Source organism: Lates calcarifer, linkage group LG17 (genome assembly GCF_001640805.2).
Source record: "Lates calcarifer isolate ASB-BC8 linkage group LG17, TLL_Latcal_v3, whole genome shotgun sequence".
NCBI lineage: Eukaryota > Metazoa > Chordata > Actinopteri > Centropomidae > Lates > Lates calcarifer.
Window position 1 is genome coordinate 5231059 of NC_066849.1, and position 27481 is coordinate 5258539.

General features: G+C 41.3%; 5 protein-coding genes across 6 annotated transcripts; 2 read left to right on the forward strand and 3 right to left on the reverse strand.

The window, feature by feature from the left end:
- Positions 1-610: 610 nt before the first annotated feature.
- Positions 611-5004, forward strand: si:dkey-66a8.7 (PI-PLC X domain-containing protein 1). The gene is made up of 6 exons (XM_018669872.2): positions 611-1075; positions 1718-1854; positions 3067-3195; positions 3290-3445; positions 3525-3708; positions 3798-5004. The coding sequence occupies exons 1-6, from the start codon at positions 994-996 to the stop codon at positions 4067-4069; spliced, it is 960 nt and encodes a 319-aa protein (XP_018525388.1). The 5' UTR covers positions 611-993; the 3' UTR covers positions 4070-5004.
- gtpbp6 (GTP binding protein 6 (putative)) lies at positions 4304-8616 on the reverse strand. Its single transcript, XM_018669871.2, is given in 12 exon segments — positions 4304-4553; positions 4634-4786; positions 5789-5937; positions 6060-6107; positions 6109-6269; positions 6372-6471; positions 6473-6531; positions 6651-6721; positions 6847-6977; positions 7057-7127; positions 7221-7358; positions 7442-8616. Coding segments are annotated over 12 exon segments (1602 nt in total). The 5' UTR covers positions 7836-8616; the 3' UTR covers positions 4304-4426.
- Positions 8617-8641: 25 nt separating this feature from the next.
- On the forward strand, positions 8642-11749 carry LOC108878879 (butyrophilin subfamily 1 member A1). Its single transcript, XM_018669873.2, has 5 exons — positions 8642-9651; positions 9753-10079; positions 10159-10443; positions 10529-10705; positions 11385-11749. The coding sequence occupies exons 1-5, from the start codon at positions 9588-9590 to the stop codon at positions 11456-11458; spliced, it is 927 nt and encodes a 308-aa protein (XP_018525389.1). The 5' UTR covers positions 8642-9587; the 3' UTR covers positions 11459-11749.
- nit2 (nitrilase family, member 2) lies at positions 11748-15578 on the reverse strand. The gene is made up of 10 exons (XM_018669874.2): positions 15440-15578; positions 15152-15270; positions 14606-14726; positions 14087-14178; positions 13874-13967; positions 13709-13783; positions 13550-13628; positions 13250-13348; positions 12946-13001; positions 11748-12329 (listed from the first exon to the last, which is right to left on the reverse strand). Exons 1-10 carry the CDS (start codon positions 15465-15467, stop codon positions 12229-12231), a joined length of 864 nt encoding a protein of 287 aa, XP_018525390.1. The 5' UTR covers positions 15468-15578; the 3' UTR covers positions 11748-12228.
- Positions 15579-16298: 720 nt separating this feature from the next.
- On the reverse strand, positions 16299-27270 carry tbc1d23 (TBC1 domain family, member 23). 2 transcript variants are annotated; one of them, XM_018669875.2, is made up of 19 exons: positions 27183-27270; positions 25799-25910; positions 24816-24921; positions 23646-23850; positions 23437-23560; positions 23160-23284; positions 23027-23073; positions 22835-22938; positions 22544-22666; positions 22316-22408; positions 22045-22215; positions 21827-21869; positions 21629-21735; positions 20992-21134; positions 20543-20587; positions 19645-19733; positions 19383-19518; positions 18950-19144; positions 16299-18421 (listed from the first exon to the last, which is right to left on the reverse strand). In XM_018669875.2, the coding sequence occupies exons 1-19, from the start codon at positions 27218-27220 to the stop codon at positions 18337-18339; spliced, it is 2091 nt and encodes a 696-aa protein (XP_018525391.1). In that variant the 5' UTR covers positions 27221-27270; the 3' UTR covers positions 16299-18336. The 2 variants fall into 2 exon arrangements, with proteins under 2 accessions (XP_018525391.1, XP_018525392.1); XM_018669876.2 differs by lacking the exon at positions 20543-20587.
- Positions 27271-27481: the final 211 nt, after the last annotated feature.

Here is a 27481-nt window from a genome sequence, read left to right on the forward strand (position 1 = left end):
TATATTTAAGAGATCTACTGTAAAAAAGGTTGTCTTTGTTTTTATGATGCAGGGAGGCGTAAATGAACCTGACAACAACTTTTAAACACAGTACTAACGTTCATCCAAAATAAAATCAGATAAAACATTTGAAATGTAATGTTCCAAAAAAACAGGTAGATTGAAAATAGGCAATTCAGTTTTACAACAGAGGGAGGTATCTGTATCACTGATAACAGTTTCCTTTGTACAACAGAAACAACAGGTGATACAGGAGACCTATAGCACATTTTTCATAGATTTTCTAGAGTCAATAAAATCACATGAAGATAACAGTCTGACAACATCATGTTGACTAAACTGTCCCACATCAACAAAATATTTTGCTGCAGTCAGATCAAATAAACAATTGACCTGAAATAGAAAAATGGTTGTACAAGCAATTTCAAAAAATGAAAAATAAAATACAATGAAAATAGAATACAAATAAAATCAAATACAATTGAATCTTTTTCTATGTAATTACTTGTTTTTATTTATTTATATGTTGTTTTTTAACATAAGTTTTTTGTTTCTGTTTCTGGTGGGGGGGTTTTTTTTTGTTTTTTGTTTTTTTGATATTTGCTCCTCCTCCATGTGTTGCTACGTCACAGGACATGTTTGATAAAGAGTTTGTTCGCCAGGGTGAAGTGTAGTGAAGTGTAGATAATGTGTTTAAAGACATTTTACATAGAAGTACAAGTAGTTTTACGTAAAGTGCACTCCCGTATTGACTGACGGGCTTCACTTGTGACAGTGAAGCGTTAGCTGGGTCACTGAAAGCCACAGAGGAATCAGGAAATGTGAGTGATCTCCCTCCTCCTCCTGTGGTCGATCACTTTACGAGAGTTATGTGAAGGAAAAGAACCGATCATATGATGACGAGCCTCAACAGGCCGCTCACATCTGTAGATCAGAGCTGGTTTTAGTGAGTGCTGAGTCTCCTGCAGGTCTGACGGTGACTGACTGAGCGACATGGATCTCAGCTGTCAGGACTGGATGGCAGCGTTACCCGAGGAGCTGTGGGACATTCCTCTGACAGACCTGGCCATACCTGGTACAGTTAACACGGTTTCTCCTGCTCTGTTCACTGCCTGCAGAATAATAGTCCTGTGGACAGTCGTGTCGTCATGTTTTCATGTTGATATTATCTCCTGTACTGATTTATCACATTACTGAAGCTGTGCTTTAGTTATTCAAAAATTCACAAGGACTCCTCCACAATAAGGAACTGATGACTCAGTAGCTACATGCATGCAAATTTACAACAAGATAAGTCAGGCACACAAAACGATCATCCTCACAAGTCTGTGAATATTCTCATTCATCCAGGTCATAGTTATCTCAAGGAAGTTTAATCGAAAGCAACTGGACTTAGTTGTAGTCTAGGAAGAAGTTTCACCTCTCATCCAAGAGGCTTCATCAGTTCGTGTTGGCATCTGACCAGGCTGGGACTGGTCCAACTGAGTTGCTTTCGATTAAACTTCCTTGAGATCATCCTCACAAAGACACACTAACTAAAACAATCAGATATTATTACAAAGTAGAACTTTGTGATTGTTTAAAGTAAAGAGAAATGAGTGTTTCTCACTTTAATTTGCTTTGAAGATTAAGATAGTAGACCCAGTCCTCCCCAGCTCAGAGTTGGTATGAGGAACTTTTAAATCTTTAATGTATTCAGTCACACCTGTTCCTGCAGGAAGCCATGATGCCATGAGTTACTGCCTGGACATTAACTCCCCCCTGGTCAGGTCTGAGTCAGACTTTTTCCGGCTCCTAGACAGACTTTTCTTCTGCTTTACAAGACCTGCCATTTTTAAATGGGCCACCACACAGGTATGTATACGGTACTGAATGTGTACGGAAACCAGTCAGACTACGTGTGCTGATTGTACAGAACATGTAATGTGGGTGATTATGTGAGTGGTGGAGTGTCCAGTTGGCTCAGTGTAGGTTATCCAGTTGTATATCTATTGTAGTGTCACTTATGATTTGCCTACTATGAAAATCTAAGTGTTAACTGTGAAAAGAAGCTATTGTGAGAGTGGAGCCCAGTCACGTTATTGCTGCTCTGTTGTAAAAAGGCCCATTGATACAAGAACAAGTTTGGTGACCTTATATAAGCTCTGTGCAACATCTCCCTGAGCAGCAGGTGTATTCACACAGAATAACACCTATGATGGTGTGTGAGCCATTTAAAGACCAATGATTTCATCCTTAATTCAACCACGTGACTTATTCCTAATGTCTTGTACATATGACTTGGACAAAACTGAATCTTTTTACTGATGTAGTTAATATTTGAACCATTATATAGTTATTGTGTAGTAATGGTGACTGAATTTTTCAAAAACTCTAAATTAAATTAGTCATAAAACAAGGAACCAGCTAACTGGATAAGCTATCAATAGAAGATTTCACAGAAATTTAAATGCACCATTTGGCCACTTGAGTCCAGCGGAAACCAACTGTGAACACAACGGTCACATATCATCGCTTTTTAGCATGATACAAACCAGGCAGCAAACAGCTGCTTAGTTGCAGGCACAGAGAAACATTAGCATTTAACTAGTCATATTTGTTAAACCGACAAGGGTAAATCCAATACTCACTCTTTGTTTAGTCATCTCCAACTCTTGTGAAAAATATTGATAAATCTATATATAGTGAATGTATTCTCTTACTTTAACCACACTGGTTCTTCAGCTGCTTAAGGCTTTCCCTATGGTCAAAACTCTGACACTAACTCTACTGTTTGAGCTGGAGTGCTTTTTCACTGGAAACAGCTGCCTACTGTAGCTAAAAACAAGGTTGATGAGAGCGGTGACAGTGAACCAAAACATTAAATCTGCAACCGTTAGACCAAAACACTGAGCTGAAAGATCCTAAAACGCTCTGTAGAGCTGAGGGGAACTGCAGAGTTGGGCGATCATTTTCTGTTGGTTCATTACTGTAAGCAATCCCATTCATACTACACAGTCATATGATTCACTGTTACATATGTATTGTGGAATTACAGTGATAATATTGAATCACTCTCGTCCTCAGGATAAAAGCATCGAGGAGCAGCTTTCGATGGGGATTCGATTTTTTGATCTCCGCATTGCACACAAACCCAACGATCCATCCAGTGACCTGTATTTCACACACGTCATTTACACACATTTAACAGTTTTGGTGAGTTTAAGAAAAGTAATGCTTCAGTTTGAGCTTTCATAGGATGTTTATGTTTATGGTAAATATGGTAAATTTATGGTTTCCTCCTCCGAAGGAAACGCTGTTGTCTGTGGCCACCTGGCTGGAGTCTCATCCTAAGGAGATTGTTATCCTCGCCTGCAGCCATTTTGAGGGAATGGACGACAGATGCCACGAATCTTTCATTTACTCCCTGAAGAAGCTGTTTGGCTCAAAACTCTGCCCCAGGAAGGTCAGTTTCCTCCTCGTACAGCTGATGTCAGGTATAAAAACAGCACCGTGCTTTAACACGTCTAACCTTCCCTTCACAGGAATCAGCCCTGACCTTGCGGAGTCTGTGGGCATCTGGTTACCAGGTCGTCCTGTCCTATGAGTCCCAGACTGCAGCGAGACATCGGGAGCTGTGGCCTGACATCCCGTACTGGTGGGCCAACCAGCACACAGCAGAAGGAGTGATCAGTCACCTGGACTGGAACAAAGACCTGGGGCGACCAGGTGAGTTTAACTAACACTCAGAGGGTAGAATACGCAAACATACTAGTTATTATTCTGTTTTTTTGGTTTTGTTTTGTTTCTTCCCCCAGAGGGCTTCTTCGTCGCCGGCCTGAACCTGACAGCTGATAGGTATTACATCACCACAAACCCAAAGCAATCCCTGCGGACGCTGACTTTCAGTAACTGGGAGTGTTTGAAGAACTGGCTGGAGGAGCAGACCCCTGGGTCGGACCCCAGGAGCCTCAACATCATCGCAGGAGACTTTGTGGGGCCGCTTCCGCTCTGCTCTCTGGTCATCGCACTGAACCAAAAACTTATACGGAAAAATGCCAGTCAGATAAAAAAACATTATAAGCTGTGATTTTATTCCACAAGGGCTGATGCCAAATTAGCTACTGTATACCTCATTTTCTCTTTTCTGTATTTCAGTCCATTTCTATGCACTTTTGTCCACACTTAGATTTTTAACTGGACGTTTCTGCATTTCCTACACTCATTTAAGTTGTGTTTTAATCCCAGGACATTCTGTATGTTTTGAATCTACAGCTCTAATGTGCAACATGTTTACAAGAATGAATGTCATTCTTTTACAAAATTGTATTTTCAAGTATTTTAATATACTGTACAACACATACAGTTGTTTTTTTAAAGCCCTTTATGGTACAGTAATTCATTTGGAGCTGCAGTCCTGAAGGAGGAAGGATCGCTCCCCTCCTTACTATCTGCCTGTGAACAGTTTCTTGTAGCGTCCATAAGCAGCGGTGCTGATGATGACCTTGACGACAGCTGAGCCGTCGTCTGCATCCACCTGCACGTCCTGAACGGTGGCCTCTTTGTACAGCCAACTGTGGATGAAGATGCACGTTTACAGTGGATGCTTTGGTTATTTTACAACATAGAAACACAAAGAGAAAACAGACCTCACCTTAACTGAGGAGTGCTGAGGTTGACTTTGAGATCTAAAATGTGTTTTCCAGTAGAGTTTACAATCTCTCCTTCCACCACTTTCTTCAGCTCGTCCAGTCCTCGCTCTTCCAGGGCAGATATGGGCAGTGCGTTGGGCTCTGCAGATTGATAGCTGAGAGGGAAAACGGACGAAACGTTTTTCTATCAAAGACTCAAACAAGAACTAGCTAAATCCCATCTACATAAAACAGTAGGTCAGTAAAATGATGAATGAATGAATTTCTTAATGGTTTTGAGTGCAGATAAATATGGTATTATCTGTCCTACATTCAGTTGCTTAAGTCAAATATATAATATGTAACTTTCCTGCATTAAAATGTCTAAAAATGATGAGACCTATGTTATATATGTTGTGTGTACTTACATTATCCCAAATGTTGCTTGCATTTTTCTAACTTAGTGAAATCCTAATTTTAACTAAGGTAACAGTCTGTTTGATTTGGTCACCTGTTGATGGTGTCCCATCGCCTTTGAGCGTCAAAGCAACTTTTAATCCAGTTTTAAGCCACATTTTTATGATATGCTTTTTTTTTCTTTTTCTTTTTTTAAAATCTTGGATGTTTTTAACTACATAAGTGACTGAAGGACTTAAATCATTAGACATCTGAATCATAAATCAGATCAGAAAAGCAAGCTGAGCTAATGTTAGCAGCAGCTCAGGTTGCTGCTTTTTAACATGAACCTGCTTTAGTGTGTGTAGTGTGTTTTGGAGAGGTGGAGAGCTTTGCTGTAAAAACCTCCTGAACAACTGACACTGAAAGAGTCCAAACCAGCAGTAAACAGCAGTGGTGGTGAAAACAACAACTCCCATGATCCCATGCTAATGTCAACAAACTGTCTTTTGTTATTGTTTTGATTGAGAGACACCTAGCAGCAGAAAAATCCATACTGTGTGTTTCAAATTTGTGGTCTCTTGCCTTGAGAAATTCAATGTGTCATATAATTGACCAACATCTTATAGGCTGGACAACAGATGCCTATATTTTCAATTCAGTTTTTTTTTTTTACCCTGGGGGTAAAATATTTTCCACTTTAAAAGAGATTTTAAAAGATCTTCATAAGTCTTAAAATCCATGTTGAAAACTTGCAGGTGCAGCAGGATTTTTGTTCTTACTTATCAACCAGGTCAGTTTTATTGTGGACTTCTATCATGGAGCTCATCAGCCTGTCAGGGATTTCCAGGTTCTTGAGGACATTCAGGACGTTCACCTTCTGATTCACTGTCTCTGGATGACTGATGTCTCGGACGTGAATCAGCAGATCCTAGAAGAAAGAGGAGTGCTGAGTCAACAAACTCTACTCTGAAAGATACTTTGAGATATTCTGTGACCAAAACACACCACATTTCATCACACGCACCCTTGAAATGAGCATCAGGTACATACAGAGTGTTTGATGTCTTCCAGCGTGGCAGAGAAGGAGTCAATGAGCTTGGTGGGGCAGCTGGGACAGGAAGCCGATGGTGTCCACGTACAGAACAGTCATGCGACTGGGCAGCAGGCCGGCGTGGACGGTGACATCCAGAGTGGCGAAAAGCTGGTTTCTGGGCTGGAGGCCGCTGTCACCAGTCAGTGCTTTGATCAGAGTTGTTTTACCTGAGCAGACAGTATTGAACCGACATGAATATTGAACAATATCAAAACAATGTGCCAGCACTGTTAGGCTTGACCTGGTGTCGCGTGTTTCCAGCCTCTCACCACAGTTTGTGTATCCCAGCACAGAGATGACAGGGAACTCTTTGTGTCTGCGCTGACATCGCAGCAGGTGCCTCTTCTTCCGCAGTTTTTCCAGCGCCAAAGCGAATCTTGATCTCGCGCTCCTTCAACAGCCTCTGCTGGACCTCGTACAGTGTCTCACCTGTGAGGACCAATCAACAAGCTGAATACTGCTCCAGCCCTGCGCAGCTCAAGAACTACCACGCAGGCAGACGTGTGAACGCTGCAGTTTACCACTCAGGTGTAGTGAAGCCACAGTACCTGAGCCTCCGATGTATCTCGATCCTCCACCTTGCTGATCCATGTTGGCGATTTCATTTTTTAAACGAGATCTGACGGTGATATACCAAAGATTAATACAAAAAATTAAGATATTTTGAAACCCCACCATAACAGAAGAAAGTCTCTAAATGTAAAAATATATAAATGATTAGAAATTTAAAACAGCTAAATTCACCTTAACAAGGGAATCTCAGCCAGAGAGATCTGTAATTTGGCCTCTTTAGTTCTGGCGTTGCAGCGGAAGATGTGGAGGACCACTGAGTATCTGTCGAAGACTTTAACCCCCCAGGCTTCTTCAAACTCCCTCTGTATGGATGAAAAAACAATCATCAGAGCATGAAACCTCTCTACACACAGACAGAGGGCACTTTTCACACATGCTCACCTCAGACAGCGGAGACAGACGCTCAACATTCACAAACACAGCAGTGATTCCTGCTGTTTGTCTGATTTTCTCTGAGGGGGTAAAGGCACAGATGAGTTATACTTAGACATAACTTGCTGGTTCAATGCATATATTCACAGGTGGAGACTGAAAGAGGGTAATACCTGTAAGAAGCTGGAAGTTGCCTTTGCCAAATATCCTCTTCTTCTCTGGTGTCTTTGTGGAGAGGACGATCTTATCCACCACTCTCCAGTGGTCTAAAGTGTTCACGAGCCCCACAGCCTCAGCCATCATCAGCTCAGCTGCACAGAGAGCAGATCATAGAGTAAAATAATAATAATCTGACATAATCCACCCGCACGTTTCTACATGCTGGTCTTGTTACCGGTGGTCAGATGCTGCTTCCTGCTCCCCCACTTCACATCAGGCTGAACGATGAAGACCCTGTGCTGTCCCCCTGCGATGTCTGCAGGGGCCTGCTGCTGGAACAGCTCCTCCACCTCACTGTCCTCGATGAAATCTTCATCCTCATCATCCTCCTCTGATGTGAATACAGCCTGCTGTCCATCGTCAAAGGCGTCGATTCTCTTTAATCTGAATGCAGAGAGTGAAAACGCTCTGGACTGCAGGGTGGGCGCATCTCTCAGCCGCTGGAACTTAAAGGTGCTGACTGCAGGAGGACCGTGGAGGAGGCTGCAGGCTGCTGCTCTCTGACAGCTCTGTGTGCAGGGTCGCTGCAGGAGCGGTAACCATGAGTGGATCCTCCTCAGTGTGGCCATGTTGTCTCAGGAGTTTGGTGTCATCAGGGGTGCAATCAAATCTCACAATCACCTTCTGATCAGAGAGTGTAAGCTAATAACAGCGATCATGCTAACAGACAGTCACCAGGTCTCCCCTCAAGATTGTTTACGGTCTCTTCTTCTTCTCCTTTACTGAAGAGTCGCAACGACCTGGAGACCTCACACTGCCACCTACTGTAGCTGTATTACTGAAGCACTGTCTAATTGTTTCTTCAACTTTAATATAGATATCTAAAGTTAAATGTAGCTATGTATGCTGAAAAAGGCAGCGTGCTCACATACAGTTGTGTTTTCATGCTCAGACTATAGATGTGCCATTTTGTCCCGAGTCGCGACTTCTAGGCAGCGTCTCCTCTACAGATAGTCCATGATTTAATCACAAGCTTCGTACGAAACCAAAACTTGTTAAGTTACAGGTTGTTGAATGTGTGGACTTGGCCTTGTCTGGTGGTTTGTGTTTGCCTCTTAAATCCAACTGTTTATACGCAGTTTTAGGAGTGAGAAGCTGCCTGATGGTCCCAACTGAGGGTGTAAAAGTACCCATGGTTCAATAGTCGTCGTCCTTCCTGTTTATGTCATTTCCTTTGTCATTTTGTTCGCAGCATTTTCTCTCTTTATTGAAAAAATAGCAAACCATGCGTAACGTGGAAACAAATAACAATACAGAGAATTAAATGTCTTTTAACACAAAAGCACAAAATAAAGTTAAGAAAAGTTTCACACAGTCTCATAGGAACAACCTGCCCCCTAGTGGACTACAGGTTTGTTACATTTTTGAAGTTAAATCTAATTGACTTAATTTCGAATTTTGTAAGTGCTAGCTTAGCTTTAGCTTTGAAGTCATTAGCCATTACTATTTTAACTTGAACATATTAGACTCGAAGGACATATAATTCAGATTATTTTGAAGGTAATGATTAATTTTCATTTTATTGTTTAATGTCATTTTGAGTTATTAGTTAGGTTCTTTTTTTAATGAAGCAACATTACTTGAGTTGTTTGATAAACCTTTGTCGAAGGAGATAGTTTTTGTCTGGATATAACCTGTGGTAATTCATTTTATTAGAACAAGGTTTTTTGCTTGTTTCTTATTTTCTGGGGATATTACTGTGTGTTTATGTGTAGAAAGAGATTATAGTCCCATAGTCTTTTAAACTTAGTCGGTAAACACAAAAAAATTAAACAAGTAAGAACATGACATTAGCTTACAACCATGCACTGAAAATATAACTACCAGACATACAAATAAAAGTAAAATAACTGTGTGACTGTGGTTGGGTGTCATATCACCCTGCCTACATCACAGAGTGGGTGTGGGTGTGTGTCCTGAAAAGAAGTCAGACAGGTTGGACTGATCTCCACATAATGGCTCGATACTGTACCTATGCATATGGAAACTGGCAAAGCCGATGTTTTTAAAGTTAATTCTGCCTGGAAGTCTGTTCATTTTAAAATCCGTCAGCGGTGCTGTCGGTCATTTAACTCAGGAGAAGAGAGCCCAGGTATGGATCAACAAGCTGCAACATGACTGACAGTGAATCACCTGAGCGAGACGGAAAGAATGCGCAGTGACTTGGAGCTGTAAAAGGGAAGGAACAGAAGACGGGAAAGTTAAGTCAGACGGCTATATAAGTTATGTATAAGAACTGTCTTTGTTTTATTAATTAAAAAGTCAAATATCCTCGAGCAGTTATTCGCGTCGTGAGCGCGCGAACGTTCCCACCGCGGGCGATGCCGGTGGCACTGTGGCGCACAGGACTGCTGCTCAGCTTTCTCACCTTCTGCGCCTGTCAGGGTAAACTGACTGTCTGGTCATGCAGATTAGACACTGAAATATCTACTATTACTGTAACTTACCAGTGATTTACATGTGTTGCTTCTCCTCTTTACACACAGAGGAAGACTGTGTCCTCGGCATAGTCGGACGGCCCGTCTCACTGCCTTGCTTTTACCCTGAGTTATTTACCTTTGTGAATTATTCCATTGAGTGGAGGAGAGATGATGAAGTGGTGCTCAGGTCAAAGTGGGAGACGGATGGAAGAAATGTGGAGAAATGGAGCACTGACAGTGCAACAGTCTCTGCTGATGCTGCGCTGAGTGGAAACTTGACTTTGTCACTGACCACAGTTGATCCCAAAGAGGACAAAACGTATTATAGTCTATTCATCATTTCAGGGGGAAATCAGAGTGCTCCCATCTGCACTGTGTGCCTCAGAACAGCAGGTCAGTGTTTAACACATAGGAAGTAATCACAGGAATATTTTAAAGAAACTAACTCCTGTCTCTGATGGCTGGTTTACAGCCAGTTTCAGCTCCCCACAGCTGCAGAGGGAAGAGGCAGTGCAGGGAGAGGAGACGGCCTTCTTGTGTCACTCCAGCGGTGGCTTTCCTGAACCTGCTGTTTACTGGCTCATCAACGACACAGAGGAGCCCCCTGAAGGTTCAGTGAGGACCCTGGCGGCATCGCTCCCAGACTCCCAACTCTACAACATCACAAGCCAGCTGACGATCAACATTTCCAAAGAGTCCAATGTGTCATGCATCATACAGAACCAGTTCATGAACCAAACCTTGATGTCCACCAGCTGTGAGTGATTGATGACCACTCATTCAGTTTTTAGGCCTCCAACACTCCAGTAAGTCCACTAATCTCTGGTTCTTGTGGTGGTCAGATGGAGCGAAGGGCAGCCCGATGGTTAGCCGAGCATCACAGGCCATGTGGATCTTCAGCACGGCTCTCTGTGTGGTGGTCGGGGTCATGGTGTTGGCGGGAGTGGCCTATCAGATCCACCTGGACAGGATAAGTAAGAGGAAGAAGGAGGAATACAATCACCAACACCTGAACAGAGGTAGGCCTGTCCTGCTGGTGACAGATCATTTCTAATTACATTACAGCACAGATCCTACATACTACGCTAACTGGGTTTACATGTGCACTAGTGTTCTTTTTCTGATCTGCTTCTCTAAGTACCCTGGATATATTTTGTCCATGTGAACATCTTATCCTGGTTTTCAGAAACTGGATATGTTATCTGGAGTAGTCCAACAGAGACCAGGGCACTGTAGCATGTCAACAACACTGTTTGTTAGCTCAGCAACATGACAAACCAGATTTGTCATGTTCCATGTAAACGTCAGTCGTGAATAAGATCAAAATCACGATACGACTCCAAACCAGGATACTGACGTTCAAATAAAAACATTCAGTCTCAACTATTTGAAAATGAAACTATACATTTGCCAGGATGTTTCTCCCAAGTGGGAGGATGCAGGGAGAGATAAAGGGGATAAAAAGCATGGTGTAGTGGTTTTCAACCTTTTTGTCCTGTGAGTTTGTCTTTTTTTTTTACAAACAGGAAGAGATGGCGGTATCCAATATTTGAAAAAACAATACATTATTTTCATTATTTTACAGTACCTGGTAAACCCTTAATTTCACAGAGGTGGAACATGTGCTCCAGTGTACTATGCTTTTGTGACTGCTGAAAACCTTTTGCTATCACTTAAATGAATGTTTGTTGTCTTCAGGACTCAAAAGACGACAGTCATTCGAGGAGGAGACCCAGACAATAAGGCTGGAGTCAAAAGAGACTGATGTGTGAAACTTGAGTTGATAAATCTTCCCAACTGTTACTTTTTCAGCCTGAGATGACAGAGCACTGAATATCTGATGATGTTGTAACCACTGTATTCACCACCTCAATATTTAATAGGGAGGTGGGGGTTAACCATGTGCTTAGAAGTATAGTTAGTGTAGGTTAAGTTTTCTGCGCACACAAAGCTAATATCACCACTTCACTTACTGGAACGTTGTTACTGGACACTTCCTTTATGTTTTCTCACAGGGAGGAGTTGTTGTCTTTCAGGATTTAATAAAGATTCCTAAACCCATACCTGGAGCTGTTTTATTTCACCTCACAGATCTACTCATGTTCTTTCACTGTGACAGAAAATAGGTCAGTGAAGAACTGAATCATTTCTACATTTCAAATCTCTGAAGTTACAATCGATAGAACTTTTCATGAGACAAAATAAAGCAGAATGGATGAAAGATCCAAAAAAAGGGACAAAAGTCTTATTCTGTGCAGAGATGAATATAATTCCAGTAATAGTGACTTCACTCTTTTTGTACAAAGATTTTCATTGACTAATCTGTCTGAGTCAAAAAGTGTCAATTGAACAATTACAATTAATCTGAAGCAGATTAAAAGATAAACTGTAACCAGAAATGATCACAGAACCTGTTATACATTTTCTGCTGATTGTCTACTTGTTTGAGCACTGGACATTACACAAAAGCGGCTGCAGCAGAGATCTGATGCGTAGTTTGCGTTTGGTACCTCCGCACCTGATTTTTTCAAGGTCACGGCATTCAGCTGGATCCTTCCTGCACACACGTCACTGCGTAGAGGTCGTCTCGACGCTGAGCTGTGATTGGGATCTGCTGTCGGATGTCGGCCAAATACTGCAGGTCTGGGGACAGATGACGCAGAATACACAGAAAGTAGATACATATTGCAATTCAATACAGCTGCCCTGAATTATTACCTCTGTGAAACAGACTGGTTCATTTTTCAGTCTGTAGTTTGTGGTGCTGTTGCACTGGGCTGCATTACACTGTCAGGTGTTGCTTTTATTTTATTCCCTCTCTCTATATAAAGAGGTGGAGAAACTAAATGATATATAACAGAAATTAAATAATCACCTGCTTTACACAATCTCTAAAAACAAGAATAAATTAGTATGTTTTGTTTCATTTTAAAATGAAACCCATGTTCACTTGTACAGCACTGAGATGCATCATTCCACTAATTTTTCTCACAGTCTGATCAAAGATGTTTCACACATCATGTATGACATGACCAAACAGATCATATGGCACCCTGAGCCTGTCAGTGTCACTTTGCCAACTCCACAAAAAGGTGGTGAGATGCATCAGATGTTATCAGTATCACTGTGCAGCGCGTCAAAAGGGCGTCATAAAAGTGGGGGGACGGTGAGTTTGTTTGCTCACTCTGACAGAAACCAGACTTGTAATTCTCCCGATCAACACGGTTTGCAGAGACGAGCCAAGCGCTCTTCCACTCACCGATATCAGCATAAATCACTGCCTCCTCCGTTCCAGCCTTGGCGATAACCTCTCCCCTGCAACAGATCAGAAAAATCACAACTCTGGTCTGAATCCTGCTGCTTCTCCTGCTTCCTTTTGGACAGTCACATGCACAGTCCATCCTGCTTAACAGCACACACAGCTCCCTCACTATCACTTCTTTTGTTCTAGCACTCAATCTCCCTCCCTAACTCCCCCCTTTTCCTTTTGGCTGCACATTACACAATCACACATATTATGAGTGATCAGATGATGCATGAGGCAACATGTTCCTGTTTCTCACCATGGGTTTACCACAGTGCTGTGACCCCAGGCGACGTATGAAGAAGTCTCATCTCTGGCAGGTGATGCTGTGGCCACGTATACTTGGTTATCAAGCGCCCTGCATAGAACACAACAACAAGGCTGCAGCAGTGCTAGCAATGATAGCACCGACCTAATGTTTGGAATATTTTACAATGCTTTACGACTGAGATGACTTAACCCCTTCATAAGATATAGGCTTTACTGTGAAAAATAGTTTTCAAAAGCAAATATTTTTACTAAAATGATTTTGGATGGTGACTGCAGGTCTGAGCCTGACCTCCCCCTCTGCAGGAGCTCCCAGTGCGCTGGACCAGTTGTCATGTTGAAGGCTCCAGGGTAGACCAGCAGCTGACAGCCTAAGGACAAAAGCACAATTTAATCAGCTGTCTTACACACTACTAAAAACACCACACAAACCATCACCTCAGCCACTCACCTCTCCTGCTGTAGAGCTGTGCGAGCTCTGCGAACCTCATGTCGTAGCAAATCCCCACACCCACTTTACAGAACGCTGCGGGAGGAAACGCAGAGTATGACACAGATCAAAACGATACTCATCCACCTGTCGGGAGCAAAGCAGGAGTCAGGAGATGCCACTCACGTGTTTCAAACATCGACAAACTGCTCCCTGGACTCAGCGTCTCAGACTCCTGGAAGCTGACTTTTCCTGGAACGTCGATGTCGAAGAGGTGAATCTTGACAGAGAAAACGCGGAAAGATAAAGAGAAAGACTTAAACGTTGGTAATGTCCTGTTATAATCTCTCTGAGGTAATTACAAAGTTCAAACAAATACCGTGCTTGATGCACACGTACCTTCCTGTGTTTAAGAATCAGCTCTCCATCAGGGCCAAACACTGTACAGCTGTTATACAACTTCCCACCACCATCCTCTTCAGGGATAGATCCTGGTGAGCAGTAAGTCACATGGTTAATTCCTCCACTGTTTGAAAATGTCTAAGGTTTTTGGTTTCTGGCAGAGTTTTTTAAATATTGCCTAAGCTGTGTTACATCACTTCCCCTGCTTCCACCTTAATTATTCTGCAGTCATAACAGAGTTATGCAGAGTGGCTGTACTGAGGTTGTCTATTAACTCTGCTGTTGGTGAAGAATCTAAAGAATATCTCTGCGGCATTTGCACCAACACGTTTTATGGTGTTTATGTTCTAAATGGAGACAACAGTTCCATAATGTGTGATTCTCTACATTTGCACAGGACCTCCATCATATACCTCATCTATCATTAGAATTAAACATTCAAATGCGTTTTTACAGTGGTCAAAAATACTTATGGACTGCAGTGTAAGGTCAGTACAGCTACAGATGCCTCCCTACCTCCCACTAGATACACCTTATTCTCCTTCGCTGCCTCTGACAGCACCTGGGTGGACTCTCCTGGGATCCTCTCAGCGTACGCAGAGAAGAAGCTGGTTCCATACGGAGAATTGAAGCATTCCTGTATTGATGACCATAGTGAGAGACCATCAGTTCTACAGCAGGAGGTCAGGTGTGATTGAGGACACAGCTCATGGGGGTCCATCGCAATAGAAACAAACAAACACACAAACAAAGAAACCTAGACTCAGACTACAATGAGGACGTTAGGGACTTTTCCGTTTTGCCCTGAATTGCTAATTTATAACGCAGGCCTAAGTCTAGTAAACCAAAGGTGCACGGATGGCACAGGGGCAAAACATGTCCACCTGTCCAGATGTGTTTATTTGTGGGAAGCTGGTGACAGCTGGTGAAAAAAATGTAAACTGCCAATGAACAACTACACTCAAACTGTTGAGGATACGTTCTCACTTCTCGTGTCTGTCTTATAGTAAAACGTTATTGACTGAACCAGCCCCCCTCCGTCCCATTTGACCCCCTTCTCACCGGCAGCAGCACCACTTTGCTGCCCTGTCCCGCAGCTTCTTTCACCAGCCTCCGGGCTCTGTTCAGGTTGTCCGCTTTGACGCTCGTCACCTGCAGCTGGACCACAGCCAGACGGAACTCTGACAAAACAAACGACAGTCAGTGTTTCTTTGCTACAACTTCATACCTGTGCAACACTTTAAAGAGGTATTCGTACACTACAAATGCACTCGGTTATTATGCATATGAGTCAGTTACAGCTTCAGTAAAATATATTACACAGCATACAACAGAGAACTCTGCACTTACTGGACATTGCTTTGGCTAAAGTAGTCATGTACGCAGCGCAATCCTGTTTGGTTTCACAGTCCAGAGCAGACAGAGCATGTTGTTCCGGGTGGCTCTTTGGTTTTCAAAATAAGAGTCTGCAGTAAGTCTAAAGCGGTTTTGCGACATCATGAAGGTCCGGTAAAGCAAAACACAAACAACACAAACAATATTACAGGCATTTCCAGAAGTAATTCGATTATTCCTTTTGTTTAAAGTCACTCTACGACCAACGCTCGAGCAAGTTCAGACCCTTTAATGTGAAGTTTAGAGACGCAGTTACGTCAGAATGGGGTGGGTGTGTTGCAGCCAATCCAGTTTCAGTGCGAGATTCCGAGTCTTCCCTCATTGGTTAACTGCATCAGGAGCAAACGTTAAACTGAACTTTACATATTTGACCAGCATTAACATAGGTGATACTCAGAGATTATTCTTGGATAATGTGTAAATGTGCTTCGTATTATATGAGCTAGAATCACATCTGACTAACATTTGAATGTGTGGCCCTTCACGAGTATGTCGACGCATTATATCAGGGTTAAACTTTTGATATTGCTGTAAGTTCCTTTGCTCTTTGCAGAAATGTTTGCATACATGTTGTTGAAGCTCAAACACGGCCACCCCTTCCCACTTCTGGTTAAACGAGTGAAACAAAGAGAAAACATGAAATTCCAGTTGCACTGAGACCCGTTTATAATAGCCACAAATAAGAGCTGGTTTTGATTCTTCTACTACTTCATCACACATGGGCCAGTGTTATACACGAGTCAGGGCAAATGTAACCACTATTTAAATTTACATACCTATCAAATAACAAGTACAAATGACTTTAATTCCACTGTTGCAGTCAAATAATCTCCATTTATTAAAAACAGAAGCGCTTAGAAAATAATAGCAGTACAGTAAGGTGCAAATTACACTTGAGACATGTTGCATTTCAACTAGTGGTTGACATCCTTTGCCAGTGATGTTACAGAGTAATGTAAAGACTCAAAGTCAAGGATGTTTCCAGTCAATAGAATACTGAAAAGTATCACAAAATTACAAATTACAACACAATGCATGGGTTACACAGGAATGCTATGAAGGATTGGAGTGAAGAAAGACCAGATTTATGAGTTTTTAATTCAAGTTTTGCTTTTTGTTGCAGATTCTTCTAAATGTGCCACGCATTTTCCTCAGGATGACTTCTCCCCTCATTTCATTTTTCAGTATAAAGGAGATAAACCCTCTCTGGACTGAGGTTTCAACCGGAGCTTTCAGGAAGGTGCCGCATCACTTCAGAGGCTTTAACCAGTCTGCCTACACAACTAGACTTCAATGCAAATGAATACATAACCAAGAACAAAGCGAAAAAAAAGTCGGAAACAGAGCTTAAGAGGAGAAGCAGCAATATACTGTGATATGCTGCCACTGCTGGTGCCAGTATCACACATCACAGGCATGAGGCCAAAGGCAACAGTGGCAAGCAAACTAAAGCTGCTTAGTTTCGACTAATACAATGGACAAGACAGACTGATTTGAAAACACAAACAATATATGACTTTCCTTTTTACAATTATCTTTTCATTCCTGTCAAAGCTGTGCTTAAAAGTGCAGAGCACACTCCTTGTTGCAGTGATCCTTTCTCTCTAAATAGGCAGAAGTTAGCATGGTGATGCCCCGTTTACAGTACAGCCTTCATTATCAGAAAATTATTACACCTCATCACCTCACCAAATCACACATGAATCTGAATGCAGTTGGGAAAATCACACATACTGAATCTGAATGGGATGGAAAAATACTGAGGTGCTCAGTCTCTTAATAACTACAATCACCGAACCTCCTGTTATAATACTAATGTAGTCCAGACGGGCTATGAGCAATGTTTTTGGAGAGCTACATCAGACTGCTATGAGATGAGGTTAATTCATTATTATACAGTATGTAAAAGCAGAGAATAAATTATCTCCCAGAGACTCTGTAAAAGGCTTACTTCTTACTCTAGAAAGAAGGGGAACTTCAAACCATGTGAGCTGGTTTAGAAGCCAGTTTAAGTTTCACTGCATATTCTAACTATCAGGATATGCTTTCAAAATGACATTGCAAAGGTCTGTGCTGATATAGAGCAGTTTACACAATATATACATCACATATTTATAAACACCCTCAAATAATTTCTATTTAAGGCTGCCTGCTGGAAAAGAAAAGTTATCAAAAACAGTTGTTGCGGTAGGAAACCTGCCTCATGTGCCAGCACTGCTTCTTTTTTTTTGGGGGGGGGGGGGGGGGGGGGGTGCATCTTAATGTTAGAGTTTGCTGACTCATGCTCGCTTCCTGACCAGAACAATGATCATTAAATCTATTTAACACATCCAAAAATTAAATTAAGAAACATGACTGAAGTGCAGTATTATTCACTACAAAACAAAGGGGTCAGAGTCAAGATGTTCAAGTCAAAAGAAAAGGTCAGTGATATAATGGTTGAACAGGTTTGCCACTGGTCGGTCAGTACGCTACGTTAAGGCCAGAGATTAATCGCCAAAGTGGAATTGCACTGTACTGAGATCCAATGTTTTATCAAGAAAAAGTGGAACATACATTATAACCAATATTTTTAAATTAGTGTAAGATAATGGTTTTGATGACTGCAGAGCACCTAAGTATTTCAACACACACAGTCTGTCCCACAGGTCTGCAGTCAGCAGTGTGCCCCCATGTCCCAAACACAGACACACGGGGCTTCACAGTCAACACTGCACTGGATCTGTCCAGGAGGGAGGACAGCCGAGGGAGAGCAGGAGAAGGTTTCACTCCTGGCAGACGGAGACTCTTCCTAAAGTTTGTGTCACGGCTGGCCGTCGTGATCCCCCCCATCACCACACCGTCATCTCCTTTTACGAGCTCTCCAGGGCATCTAGGACTTTCATGATCTGCTGCTTAATGACCTTGGTGGCATCGCCTGCATTTGGTATCAAATATCTGAGAAGAGTGAGGGAAAGAAGATGTTAGCTCAGAGGAAACAGAACTGACATCTATGTTTAGTGAAAACTACCAACAAATGGCAGAGATTTCGTGTAATGTAAATATATTCATACAATTCAATACTTTTTAAATATTATTATATTTCCAAAACTGTCAATCTATTCCTTTAAGGCTTCAATTTGTAGTTTTCTTTCTTCCATTGAAAAGAAAAAAATATATATTAAAAACCCCTCCATCATAACACACTGTAATGTTGGCAAATTTTGTGCCATTAGTCGTTTGTTATCACAGAAAAAATATTAAAATTAGAATTTTTAAATTACATTTTAAATGACTTGACGGGAGGAAAAAAAAAAAACAATCAATGAAACCTAAGGCAGACTACCAAATAACTCTACCAATCAGGTGGTAAGTCTCCTGTATGAAAACAGCCTAAGATTTTAAATGGTAAAATGTATTTTGAGTGATTTGGGGTGGGGGGGTGTTTCCCTATCAAATTTGTCATCTGTGTCAGTAAACAAGCACCTCTCAACTGCTGATATCTCCACTCCAGCTGAGTTGTTGCTGCCAAACTTGAACGTAATCAGTTCAGGGTGCTTCTTTTTGGATGTGATCTTCACCACAGAGTTCAGTGCTTGTCTGGACTGAATGTAGGCAAAGCCTTTCCTTGAAGCGATCTCCCTCAGGCAGTACATGTGAGTCGCTGTGATCAACAAGTGGCTGGAAACACAAAAGAATAGAGTGTTAGGATTCATGGGTTCCTAACTTATTTCAGTGCCTCTTATTCATTCATTTTGAAGGAAGTGGGGATTAGTCACGTTCAAATGCAACTTCCCCAATTACTTGCCTAATCCTTTCTACCAACATCCATGACAGCTGTGGGGGATGGGTGTGGGAGTCCAATGACAAACATTTTTACACACATTACCAAAGTCATTCAGGCAGGCGTGTGACTCACCTCGGGAACATGTGGCCAGTTTCTTTCACCTCATTACATGGAATGTGATGCTTCACATCTGGTTTGTTTATCCAGGTCTGAATGTTGACAATTTCCTTCCTGTCATCGTCTGACATGGACGAGCTGTCGATCTCATCTACAGAAACATAAGACGGAGGTTTCTATTCTGCTCTTCAAAATAAAAGCTCCCACATTATTTAAATATTTTTAGACCAACCACCCCTTTTAATTTTCACTGTGGCTACATTCAGTGGGAGTTTACCTGTGTCATACTCCTCTTCATCACCAATACTGAACACAGGTTTAACACCTCGATATGGTTTGCCAACACGATCACTGCTGCTCACGTGCCTAGAGATGGAACAAAAAGCAGGGCAACTTACAGCCTTACATCAGTACTAAATGAATCAGATATGAAGAAACATCAATGCCTGTGACGAAAAGTTACATTAAATACACATAACAGCTGGGTTGCACACAAAACAGCAATGGCATGAAGATCTCCAGGCTGCAGTATACATTCTTAGCCCACTACTGCTGTAAGTTATGCTGTTAAATACAAAGAAAGAGGTTAAATGAGACATTACTACTGGATACCAGGGACTGAAGATTAGTTACTGAATGATATTCAGGGCTATTGGCAGTAATTTATATCAATAAAGCATAATTTAATTTTTTTACCATTTCTATGGCAGATTCATTTTTCTGCGTAGCCCTGACTATCATCTAAAAGAACAACAATGAAATGGAAAGACAGACTGTTAAGTGCATTTCCAGGCAAACAGCAGTGAAGCTGAGGTTGTCCCTAAAATGCCTCAGTTATTCAGACTAGAAAGAGACAGCGAGTTGTGGATGTAAAGACGAGTCAGTGCTTCCTGGAAGGCCACAGCAGCTTCGACAGTGCAAACTTTACAGCAGTTCTAAATGTTAGTGAAAGCATGAAGACAAATCTAAAGAGACACCTTATACATAGCCTGCCCTGTACTGTATGGGAATGCATAGTATAATCATATGAGTGAGCGTTGTTGGCAGAGATGCTGGTAGTAAGCATGCGTTAATGTGACACAGGCTATGTGTCCTACAATCCCAGGGACTGGTGCGGGTCTACAGCCAGTGGGACATGCTGGTGACAGACAGCTCAATGTCAGGGGAGCTCTTACCGATCTGGAATCACCTTCTCTGGCCAAGGCAGATTGAAAGATATTCTAGCATGGGATAAGGCACAAGGTTTGGTGAAAAAATACAACAAAACTACAAAATTAAATGTCAGTCAGAGTGACTACATTTAGAGTAGTCCTGATGCTGTTCATATCAGTCCAGTGTGCATGTTGAGAAAGGCAGCAAAGGTTTGTAAGAAACAAACATTTTTACTCATTACTACTTTAGTGGAATTGAGAAAGAAATATTTGTCTTCTGAATATACTGATTATACTGATTGTCTATTAGTGAAAGGAATCATATATTTGAAACCCACTGGAATATTAAATTTTGCCCATACAAATCATGACAAAGCTCAATGTTAGTGCCAATAATAAACGTAAGTAAAGGTTGAGTATGTGATGTTGCATAGGTTGATGGTACATTACTGTTTAACTATAGAGGTCCTCACCTGTCTACAGGGGTGGAGGTATTCTCAATGAAGCTGATCATCTTCTCCTTTACGTTTACTGACTTGGACTTGAGCGCAAATGTCATTTTGTTGACCAAGGATTTGACACCTTTGCTGTCTCCAGGGCTGCTCAGAGACTCTCCCTGTAGTGTCAGAAAAAGAAAACAGAAACATTTCACATGATGAGGAAATTATGCTCTTCATAATCAAACCCTGTGTTATTTACTGTCTTTTTTATGACTTGTAGTTTTAATTTTGAAATACATCAGAATTGTACATCAGAGAAAAAAGATAAAGCCTAATTCCAAACAGAATGAGTCCAACGCCACCAAAACACAGACACTAAAGGGGACAGCCAAATAGAGAGTGGGTTTCTTAGGGATACACCCAAAAATAAATAAGAGACAAAATAATCCTAGAACAAAATACACATATGAAACTCACTCATTTAACTTCTCAATATTATCAGTATACAGCCACCTCATTCTTTCACCTCCACATTTATGAAAGAAATATACCTCCCCATCTGAGGAGCTATTTTCCTGTCCTGCTCTACATCCTGTGTGATATTATTACATATGCAGCAACTTTTTCTAACTCTGACACCACTGTCTTTACAATATCTCTGGCCACTTACATCAGCAGAGCTGAGGCTGCTGTGAGATCCTGATGTGCTGACAATCCAGTGTACATATGAAGAGTCCAGGCCTTCAACATTCATGTCTACCAGATGCTGCTGGAGGGCTGAAATCACACAGACCTCATTGAGCTTTGTCCCATATCCACCAAAGATATACACAGTGAATCTGTATCACATTCATCTACGTGTACTTACCCATGAAACCTCCTTTAGCAATGCTGACATATTCTTTGTTTTTCTGCAAGAGAAAGCAAAGATGCTTGTAAAGAACCTGTAAAATTACCTCATTTATCAAACTGTGGTACAACTTGTGTTTACACACAGGAAGCAAAACACAGGCCAGTTCTGATTTTCATTCTTTTCCTCTTTTAAGTCCAATTAATCTTGAATCCCGCTCTCTCAGCGCCCCTCACCTGCAGGAAATGGGCCAGCACCATGTTCATGTACATGTCCTCCTCCTCCCTCCCACTGCCCATGAAGCACAGGTGCTCTCCACTGGCAATGGAGCCAGACTCTAAAGACTGTTTCTGAGTCTCCAACAGAGATTTCACAGAAAGAGCAAACTCAGAAGGGTTTTGGAGCATCTGTGGGAAGAAAGGCACAAATGTAATAGTTCATATGAATTTATATACTCCAAATATACATATACATCTTCATAGAGAATCTATATTGTTAGTTTCTCACCAGGTCAGAGTCCAGGTGGAAGGCTGTGGACAGGTGCCCAGCGTTATACTGCTCTGCAGGCCGACAGTCCACCACAAAGAAACGTACTCCATCCTGAAAGTAACATCCATTATTGTCAAATTACACATTATCTTCTCATTCGTGCTTCTCACTTTGCTAACTTGCAAAAGGTTAATCATTTCCTTGTCAGTTTAAATTAGTTAAATGTAACCAGAGGGTGTTACTGACCTGCTGCAGCTGGTTGGCCTGCAGGATTTCAGGGACAGACACAGGGAGACACAGGGCCTGACTCAGGTCAGTGTCCTCCTCTTTCAGAGCCACTAGGCTGCTACCAAACAGATTCTGATTCATCTACCATGGCAGAAAGAGCAAAGACACAACAATTGTATTTAAACAATGAGTACCCTTGTGCAGCTTCCTTCACCTCTTTGTTGACTTCCCTTTTACAGTCTTGGTTCTACTGAGCACTACTCCATGTGTATCCAAAACTAAATTCTTTATCTGTTCATAGCACCTTACCTTTCTGAGCGACAAAGGGGTCTTGCTCTGGTAATACTGGGCCAAAGAAAACAAATCTTCAATGTCTTCAGCTCCCAGGAGAGAGGGAAAGGCTTCCAGCATTTCTGTGACAGAATAAGCCTTGTTCACCTCCACATTTTTAACAAGACACAGAGCAAATCCACAAATAATAAGACAAGAAGCCAAACTTACTGATGATGTCCTCTTTGCTGTCTCCCTCTTGTGCAAGGATGGATTCTCTGAGGGTGAATCAAACAAAGACAAATCAAATATACATTTAAGGGTCCTTTGTGCAATCATACATCTTCAAATAGCAGCTGCCTACTTGGCATTGACGAGCATGACGAGCATGAGGAAGAAGATGAGGAAGGGGTCAGCCTGCTGAAGGTAGGAGTCCCACAAGGCCTGGGTTACATCAGGAAGGCAGTGACTGGAAAACAAACTGCCCAGCTATGGAGAAAAAGATGAACACAGACACAAAGTTAAGACATGGCTACACACACACACACACACACACACACACACACACACACATATATATAAGATGTCTGAATAACCTGGGAAATAACATGTGATATGAATGTGAAGAAAGAACTACTAACCCAGTTGATGGCGTAGGAATCAGGTGTGATCTTTTTGGTGTCCAAGAAGGAGCAGAGCTCTGGCTCGTGGTACTGCAGCAGTAGTCTGTACAGGTGGAAAGGTCGACCGTTTGGCACACAGTCCCTGAAACAGACATATTTTGCAGGCATTACAGTTAATGTCCATGTGTGAGTAGGATGAAAAGGACAACAATGTTCAGATGATTCACCTGGGGATGTATTTGTTCATGACAGCATAGAAGCAATTGTAGAGGTCGCTGCGGGGAAGCTGAAGCCCCAGTAGTGGTTTGAGCAGGTGTGGCCAGCTTAGCTCTGGAGTGAAGGTAATGTTGCGGGACTTACAGTAGAAAGTGATGACTGACTCAATGTCTGACACCATATCACTCTGCTCCTCCTCTGATGCTCCCAGCTGATCTAAACACAGGGACCAAGGGAGATATTAGTTCTGTTTTTCTATTAACATCTTGTACAAATGCTGTCTACATTTAGAATATCCAGTGAAGAAACTAGGGTAAGATTTTACACAATTAAAATATACATGAAAAGAGCACTTTTTCCATATGCCTAGTTTTTCTGGGCATCTTTCTAATAAGAGGTTTGCTATTTTGAGCTGTGCTAGATCTTGCTGTCAACTTGTCAAAAGAGCAGATTAATAAAAGTAATTTGTTCCTCTGAAATCTCACAGATCTTCCTTTGATACCAGCACACTCTGTGAGTGAGACCCAAAATTAACATGTTTTCTTCTCTCCTGCTGCTTTCAGGTGTGTGTATCCTATCTACTGCCTCACCTTGAGACACACTCTAACCACTAGGTGCTGAAGATGTTTTTGTATCTAAGTTGTATACATTCATGAATGGCCTCATGAAAGACTACTTTTTTCTGCTTAAACAGCCAACCAGTTTTTAACTCTGAATTCATCATTAACTCACTGTTCACTGCTCATACTGGCTCACTGTATTTGTTATGTTTTGTCAGCAATTTGTAACTAAAATACCTGTAGAGCTGCAGTCTACAAACAGACTGATGATGGAAGGACAGTGTGTTAATTACTTAGTATTTAAGGTAAATGGCACAAAACAGATCATTCTTCTGTAAGTGTCCATCAGCATTAACTCTCTTTTAAATTATTCAATATTTCAGGAACAATGGCTCAATAATAATTGTACTAAAAATACAACTTTATTGTTGAATGTTGTTAAATCTTACAGTGTGGTTATATAATCACTGTTGCTTTTAATTTTGTGGTGGATTCTCATCTCTCACTCCAAGTGACCAACTTCACTGTGTTCATCTTTGGGTGCTGACTGTGTCCTGTCATCGCTGCAGTTCCTAAATTCAGCATTGTGTCAAGGAATTAGAGGCACATGCATTTACTCACCAATCAGCTGTTGACTGCGGTTATGAATAAGTGTCTGTTCTGGTAAATCTAAGACGCCATCCCAGGGAGACAGACTGTCTCCTTTTCCAGAGACATTTAGAGCAATCTGCCAAAACAAAACAAGGACTAATTGCTAAACATGCAGAGAAGGGACACCTGATAAACACAATCAGTGACTTAACTGCTGTGCCACTAATGAACGCCTAATTTACTGAGATGAAGCTGTGTAACTTGATCTTGACTGGTGATATTATCTCTAGGGCTATTCAGAGATTTTAAAACTCAACAATATCTGCAATACCAGCTACATCCTTTAAATCAAAATGATCTAGCCTTAGTTATTTACCAGATGATAATGATAACAAGCAATACTACATCAGATTAACAAGATTAGAACTCTTGGATGAAATGCTTGTCAAAATGGTACAGTTGTTAATGCAAACTCAGCACTTATCAGAATGTGTCCAGAACAAAACTAACTAAATACAATTACTTCAAAAGTATAAACAGTGAACCTGCAGAGGACAATGCCTCTTTTTCCATTTTTCATGCATAACCAACAACATCTGGCACCATAAACCTAAAAAAAAGGCAGTAGTAGAAATGTACAGGTGTTAGTTGCCCAAAATAGAACCTTTCAACATTTGTCTACATGCTTCACATGTGAAATATGTTGTAGGTGTGTAGTTTCAGACTGAACTAAAGCTTAACACGGGTGTGTCATGAAAAGGTTACAGCCTGTACATCTGTGTACACAGACTGGAAAGACTGGACGTGAGTAATTCCCACCTTGATGGCACGTGGTGTCTAATAATAGAAGCATTACTAACTTCTGGTCAAACTCCTGCACAAAATCTTGTTCACTGCTGATTATGAGCTTTTAAAATCATATACTTTAAGCTACAGTAACAGTATTATAAGTGCTTTTTGTAATAGGCAGTCACTTTCAGCTTGTGTGGACTGACTCTTGTTGTCTTCCTCACCTTCCACATCTTGGCCTTATGTTGAACTGAATGTTCTTGGACCTGGATGATGCCTCTCTCCATCTCCATATCAGAACCACCAGAGTCCAGAGCCTCAGCTAGATCCTGGTCCCTGAGGAGGCACAGACAGCACACAGTTGCAAAGGTTAAACATTTTCCATAAAGTACAATTTAAGTTATCGCACAATGCACAAATCTTTATCATTTATCCTCTGTCATAATATTAACTTGTTTGTAACCATGTTAATCTACATTGTGAATAATGTTCACAAGTTAGTACAGCTTAAATGAGCAGTGAGTTAACTGAACAGTCAATCAACAGAAAAGTAAACAATTATTATAATTATTATTTTAATAATCAATTAATCAGCTGAGTAGTTTCTTGAGTAAAATGACCAACCAGTAAATGGTTCAAACTTTTCAAATGAGAAGATTTGCTGCTTTTCTCTGTGTAATTTTACTGGAAAATGAATATCAGGCGTTTTTAGACGTTTGGTCAGAACAAAATCAGCAATCATCAGCCGTCTCTTTGGTGTCTGATAACTTGTTATTACATTTGACATTTTGCTGACAAAATGCCAGTTAATGAATCAGTAAATCAACAGATTTATAAAAGTCATCGTGAGTTATGTCTTTATGTAATCGTTGTTATGTGAATTGCGGCAACAGAGTATTAACTTTGGTTTCCAGACTGTATGCTGACAATTTCCGGTTGTCTAATATTATATAAATATACTGAATACCTGCAAGACCACTTAACAGGTGATCTGATAAAAGGATACGGGAGTCTTTTTTATTATGAGTATTGGCTATCTCCACATCGCCGAGCCGAATATTTTGACAAGTCCGTACAACTCCAACATTATTCCAACATGTCCATAAAGTGACCCATATCATGTAAAATGATCATATTTGAAGGCAGCAGATGAGATGGGGACAGCAGAGTGGGGTTAGGTGTAGGGCTGTGGTTCGGTTCCGTTTAACACGAAGCAGAACTCGACAAACACCGGCTATCTGGCTAATTATTGTTAGCTTCCTGGCTAACACGCTTTACGTATTAACTTGTAGCTACGGGAGAGGAAGTGATGAAACGATATAAATTTTAATTGATATTGTCAGAAGCTCCTGAGTAATCTTTCTCCGTCTTAGTTCCTCGGCTGTTGAAATGAACCAACTTGGCTAAGTAACATTAGCTGGCTAGCTGCCGAGCAGTAACGGTACCGAACTGATTTCAGACTAGCATCTGTCGTCAGCAGAGCAGATAAACTACGCACACTCATGTTTTGTTACTTTACATTAAATTCTGCCAAATGAAGCCGACACGAGTGTTTGACAATCGAAATAACGTCTCATAAAATGTTAGACCGACAACAAATTGTCTTACCAGCTGCCCAGAAGAGCTTCCTCCACGGCATCCGCCATTGTTGTGTTGACGGGGACACGTCAAACGCCGTCAACACGGACCATATGTCGCACAACACTGTCAGTGATTAATGAGCAGCTGAGATTGTCTGGTGAGAGCAAAGAATTGCCCTTGTTCTCAAATTCAATTAAGATGTCAGCACTTAAAAATGGGATGTGGGGCAATGAGCTAGCGAGTTTAAAAAGTCTTGTTTTATTTTAGTAATTGTGAGACGAGTATTTGTTGCAACTTTGCACTTTTTAAAATTTTAATAAAAAAAA

What these genes read in the sequence shown, in the direction of transcription:
- LOC108878879 (XM_018669873.2), top strand. Translation starts at nt 9,588, where the DNA reads ATGCCGGTGGCACTGTGGCGCACAGGACTGCTGCTCAGCTTTCTCACC. An exon ending in AACCTTGATGTCCACCAGCT is followed by an intron (nt 10,444 to 10,528) that starts GTGAGTGATTGA and finishes TGTGGTGGTCAG; the next exon opens with ATGGAGCGAAGGGCAGCCCG. An exon ending in TCACCAACACCTGAACAGAG is followed by an intron (nt 10,706 to 11,384) that starts GTAGGCCTGTCC and finishes TGTTGTCTTCAG; the next exon opens with GACTCAAAAGACGACAGTCA.
- si:dkey-66a8.7 (XM_018669872.2), top strand. Translation starts at nt 994, where the DNA reads ATGGATCTCAGCTGTCAGGACTGGATGGCAGCGTTACCCGAGGAGCTG. An exon ending in ACACACATTTAACAGTTTTG is followed by an intron (nt 3,196 to 3,289) that starts GTGAGTTTAAGA and finishes CCTCCTCCGAAG; the next exon opens with GAAACGCTGTTGTCTGTGGC. An exon ending in CAAAACTCTGCCCCAGGAAG is followed by an intron (nt 3,446 to 3,524) that starts GTCAGTTTCCTC and finishes TTCCCTTCACAG; the next exon opens with GAATCAGCCCTGACCTTGCG.
- tbc1d23 (XM_018669875.2), bottom strand. Translation starts at nt 27,220, where the DNA reads ATGGCGGATGCCGTGGAGGAAGCTCTTCTGGGCAGCTG. An exon ending in GAAGCTCTTCTGGGCAGCTG is followed by an intron (nt 25,911 to 27,182) that starts GTAAGACAATTT and finishes GTGCCTCCTCAG; the next exon opens with GGACCAGGATCTAGCTGAGG. An exon ending in ATGAACAAATACATCCCCAG is followed by an intron (nt 23,561 to 23,645) that starts GTGAATCATCTG and finishes TGTCTGTTTCAG; the next exon opens with GGACTGTGTGCCAAACGGTC.
- nit2 (XM_018669874.2), bottom strand. Translation starts at nt 15,467, where the DNA reads ATGACTACTTTAGCCAAAGCAATGTCCA. An exon ending in TAAGGTGTATCTAGTGGGAG is followed by an intron (nt 14,179 to 14,605) that starts GTAGGGAGGCAT and finishes ACTGCTCACCAG; the next exon opens with GATCTATCCCTGAAGAGGAT. An exon ending in GAGCTCCTGCAGAGGGGGAG is followed by an intron (nt 13,349 to 13,549) that starts GTCAGGCTCAGA and finishes TGTTCTATGCAG; the next exon opens with GGCGCTTGATAACCAAGTAT.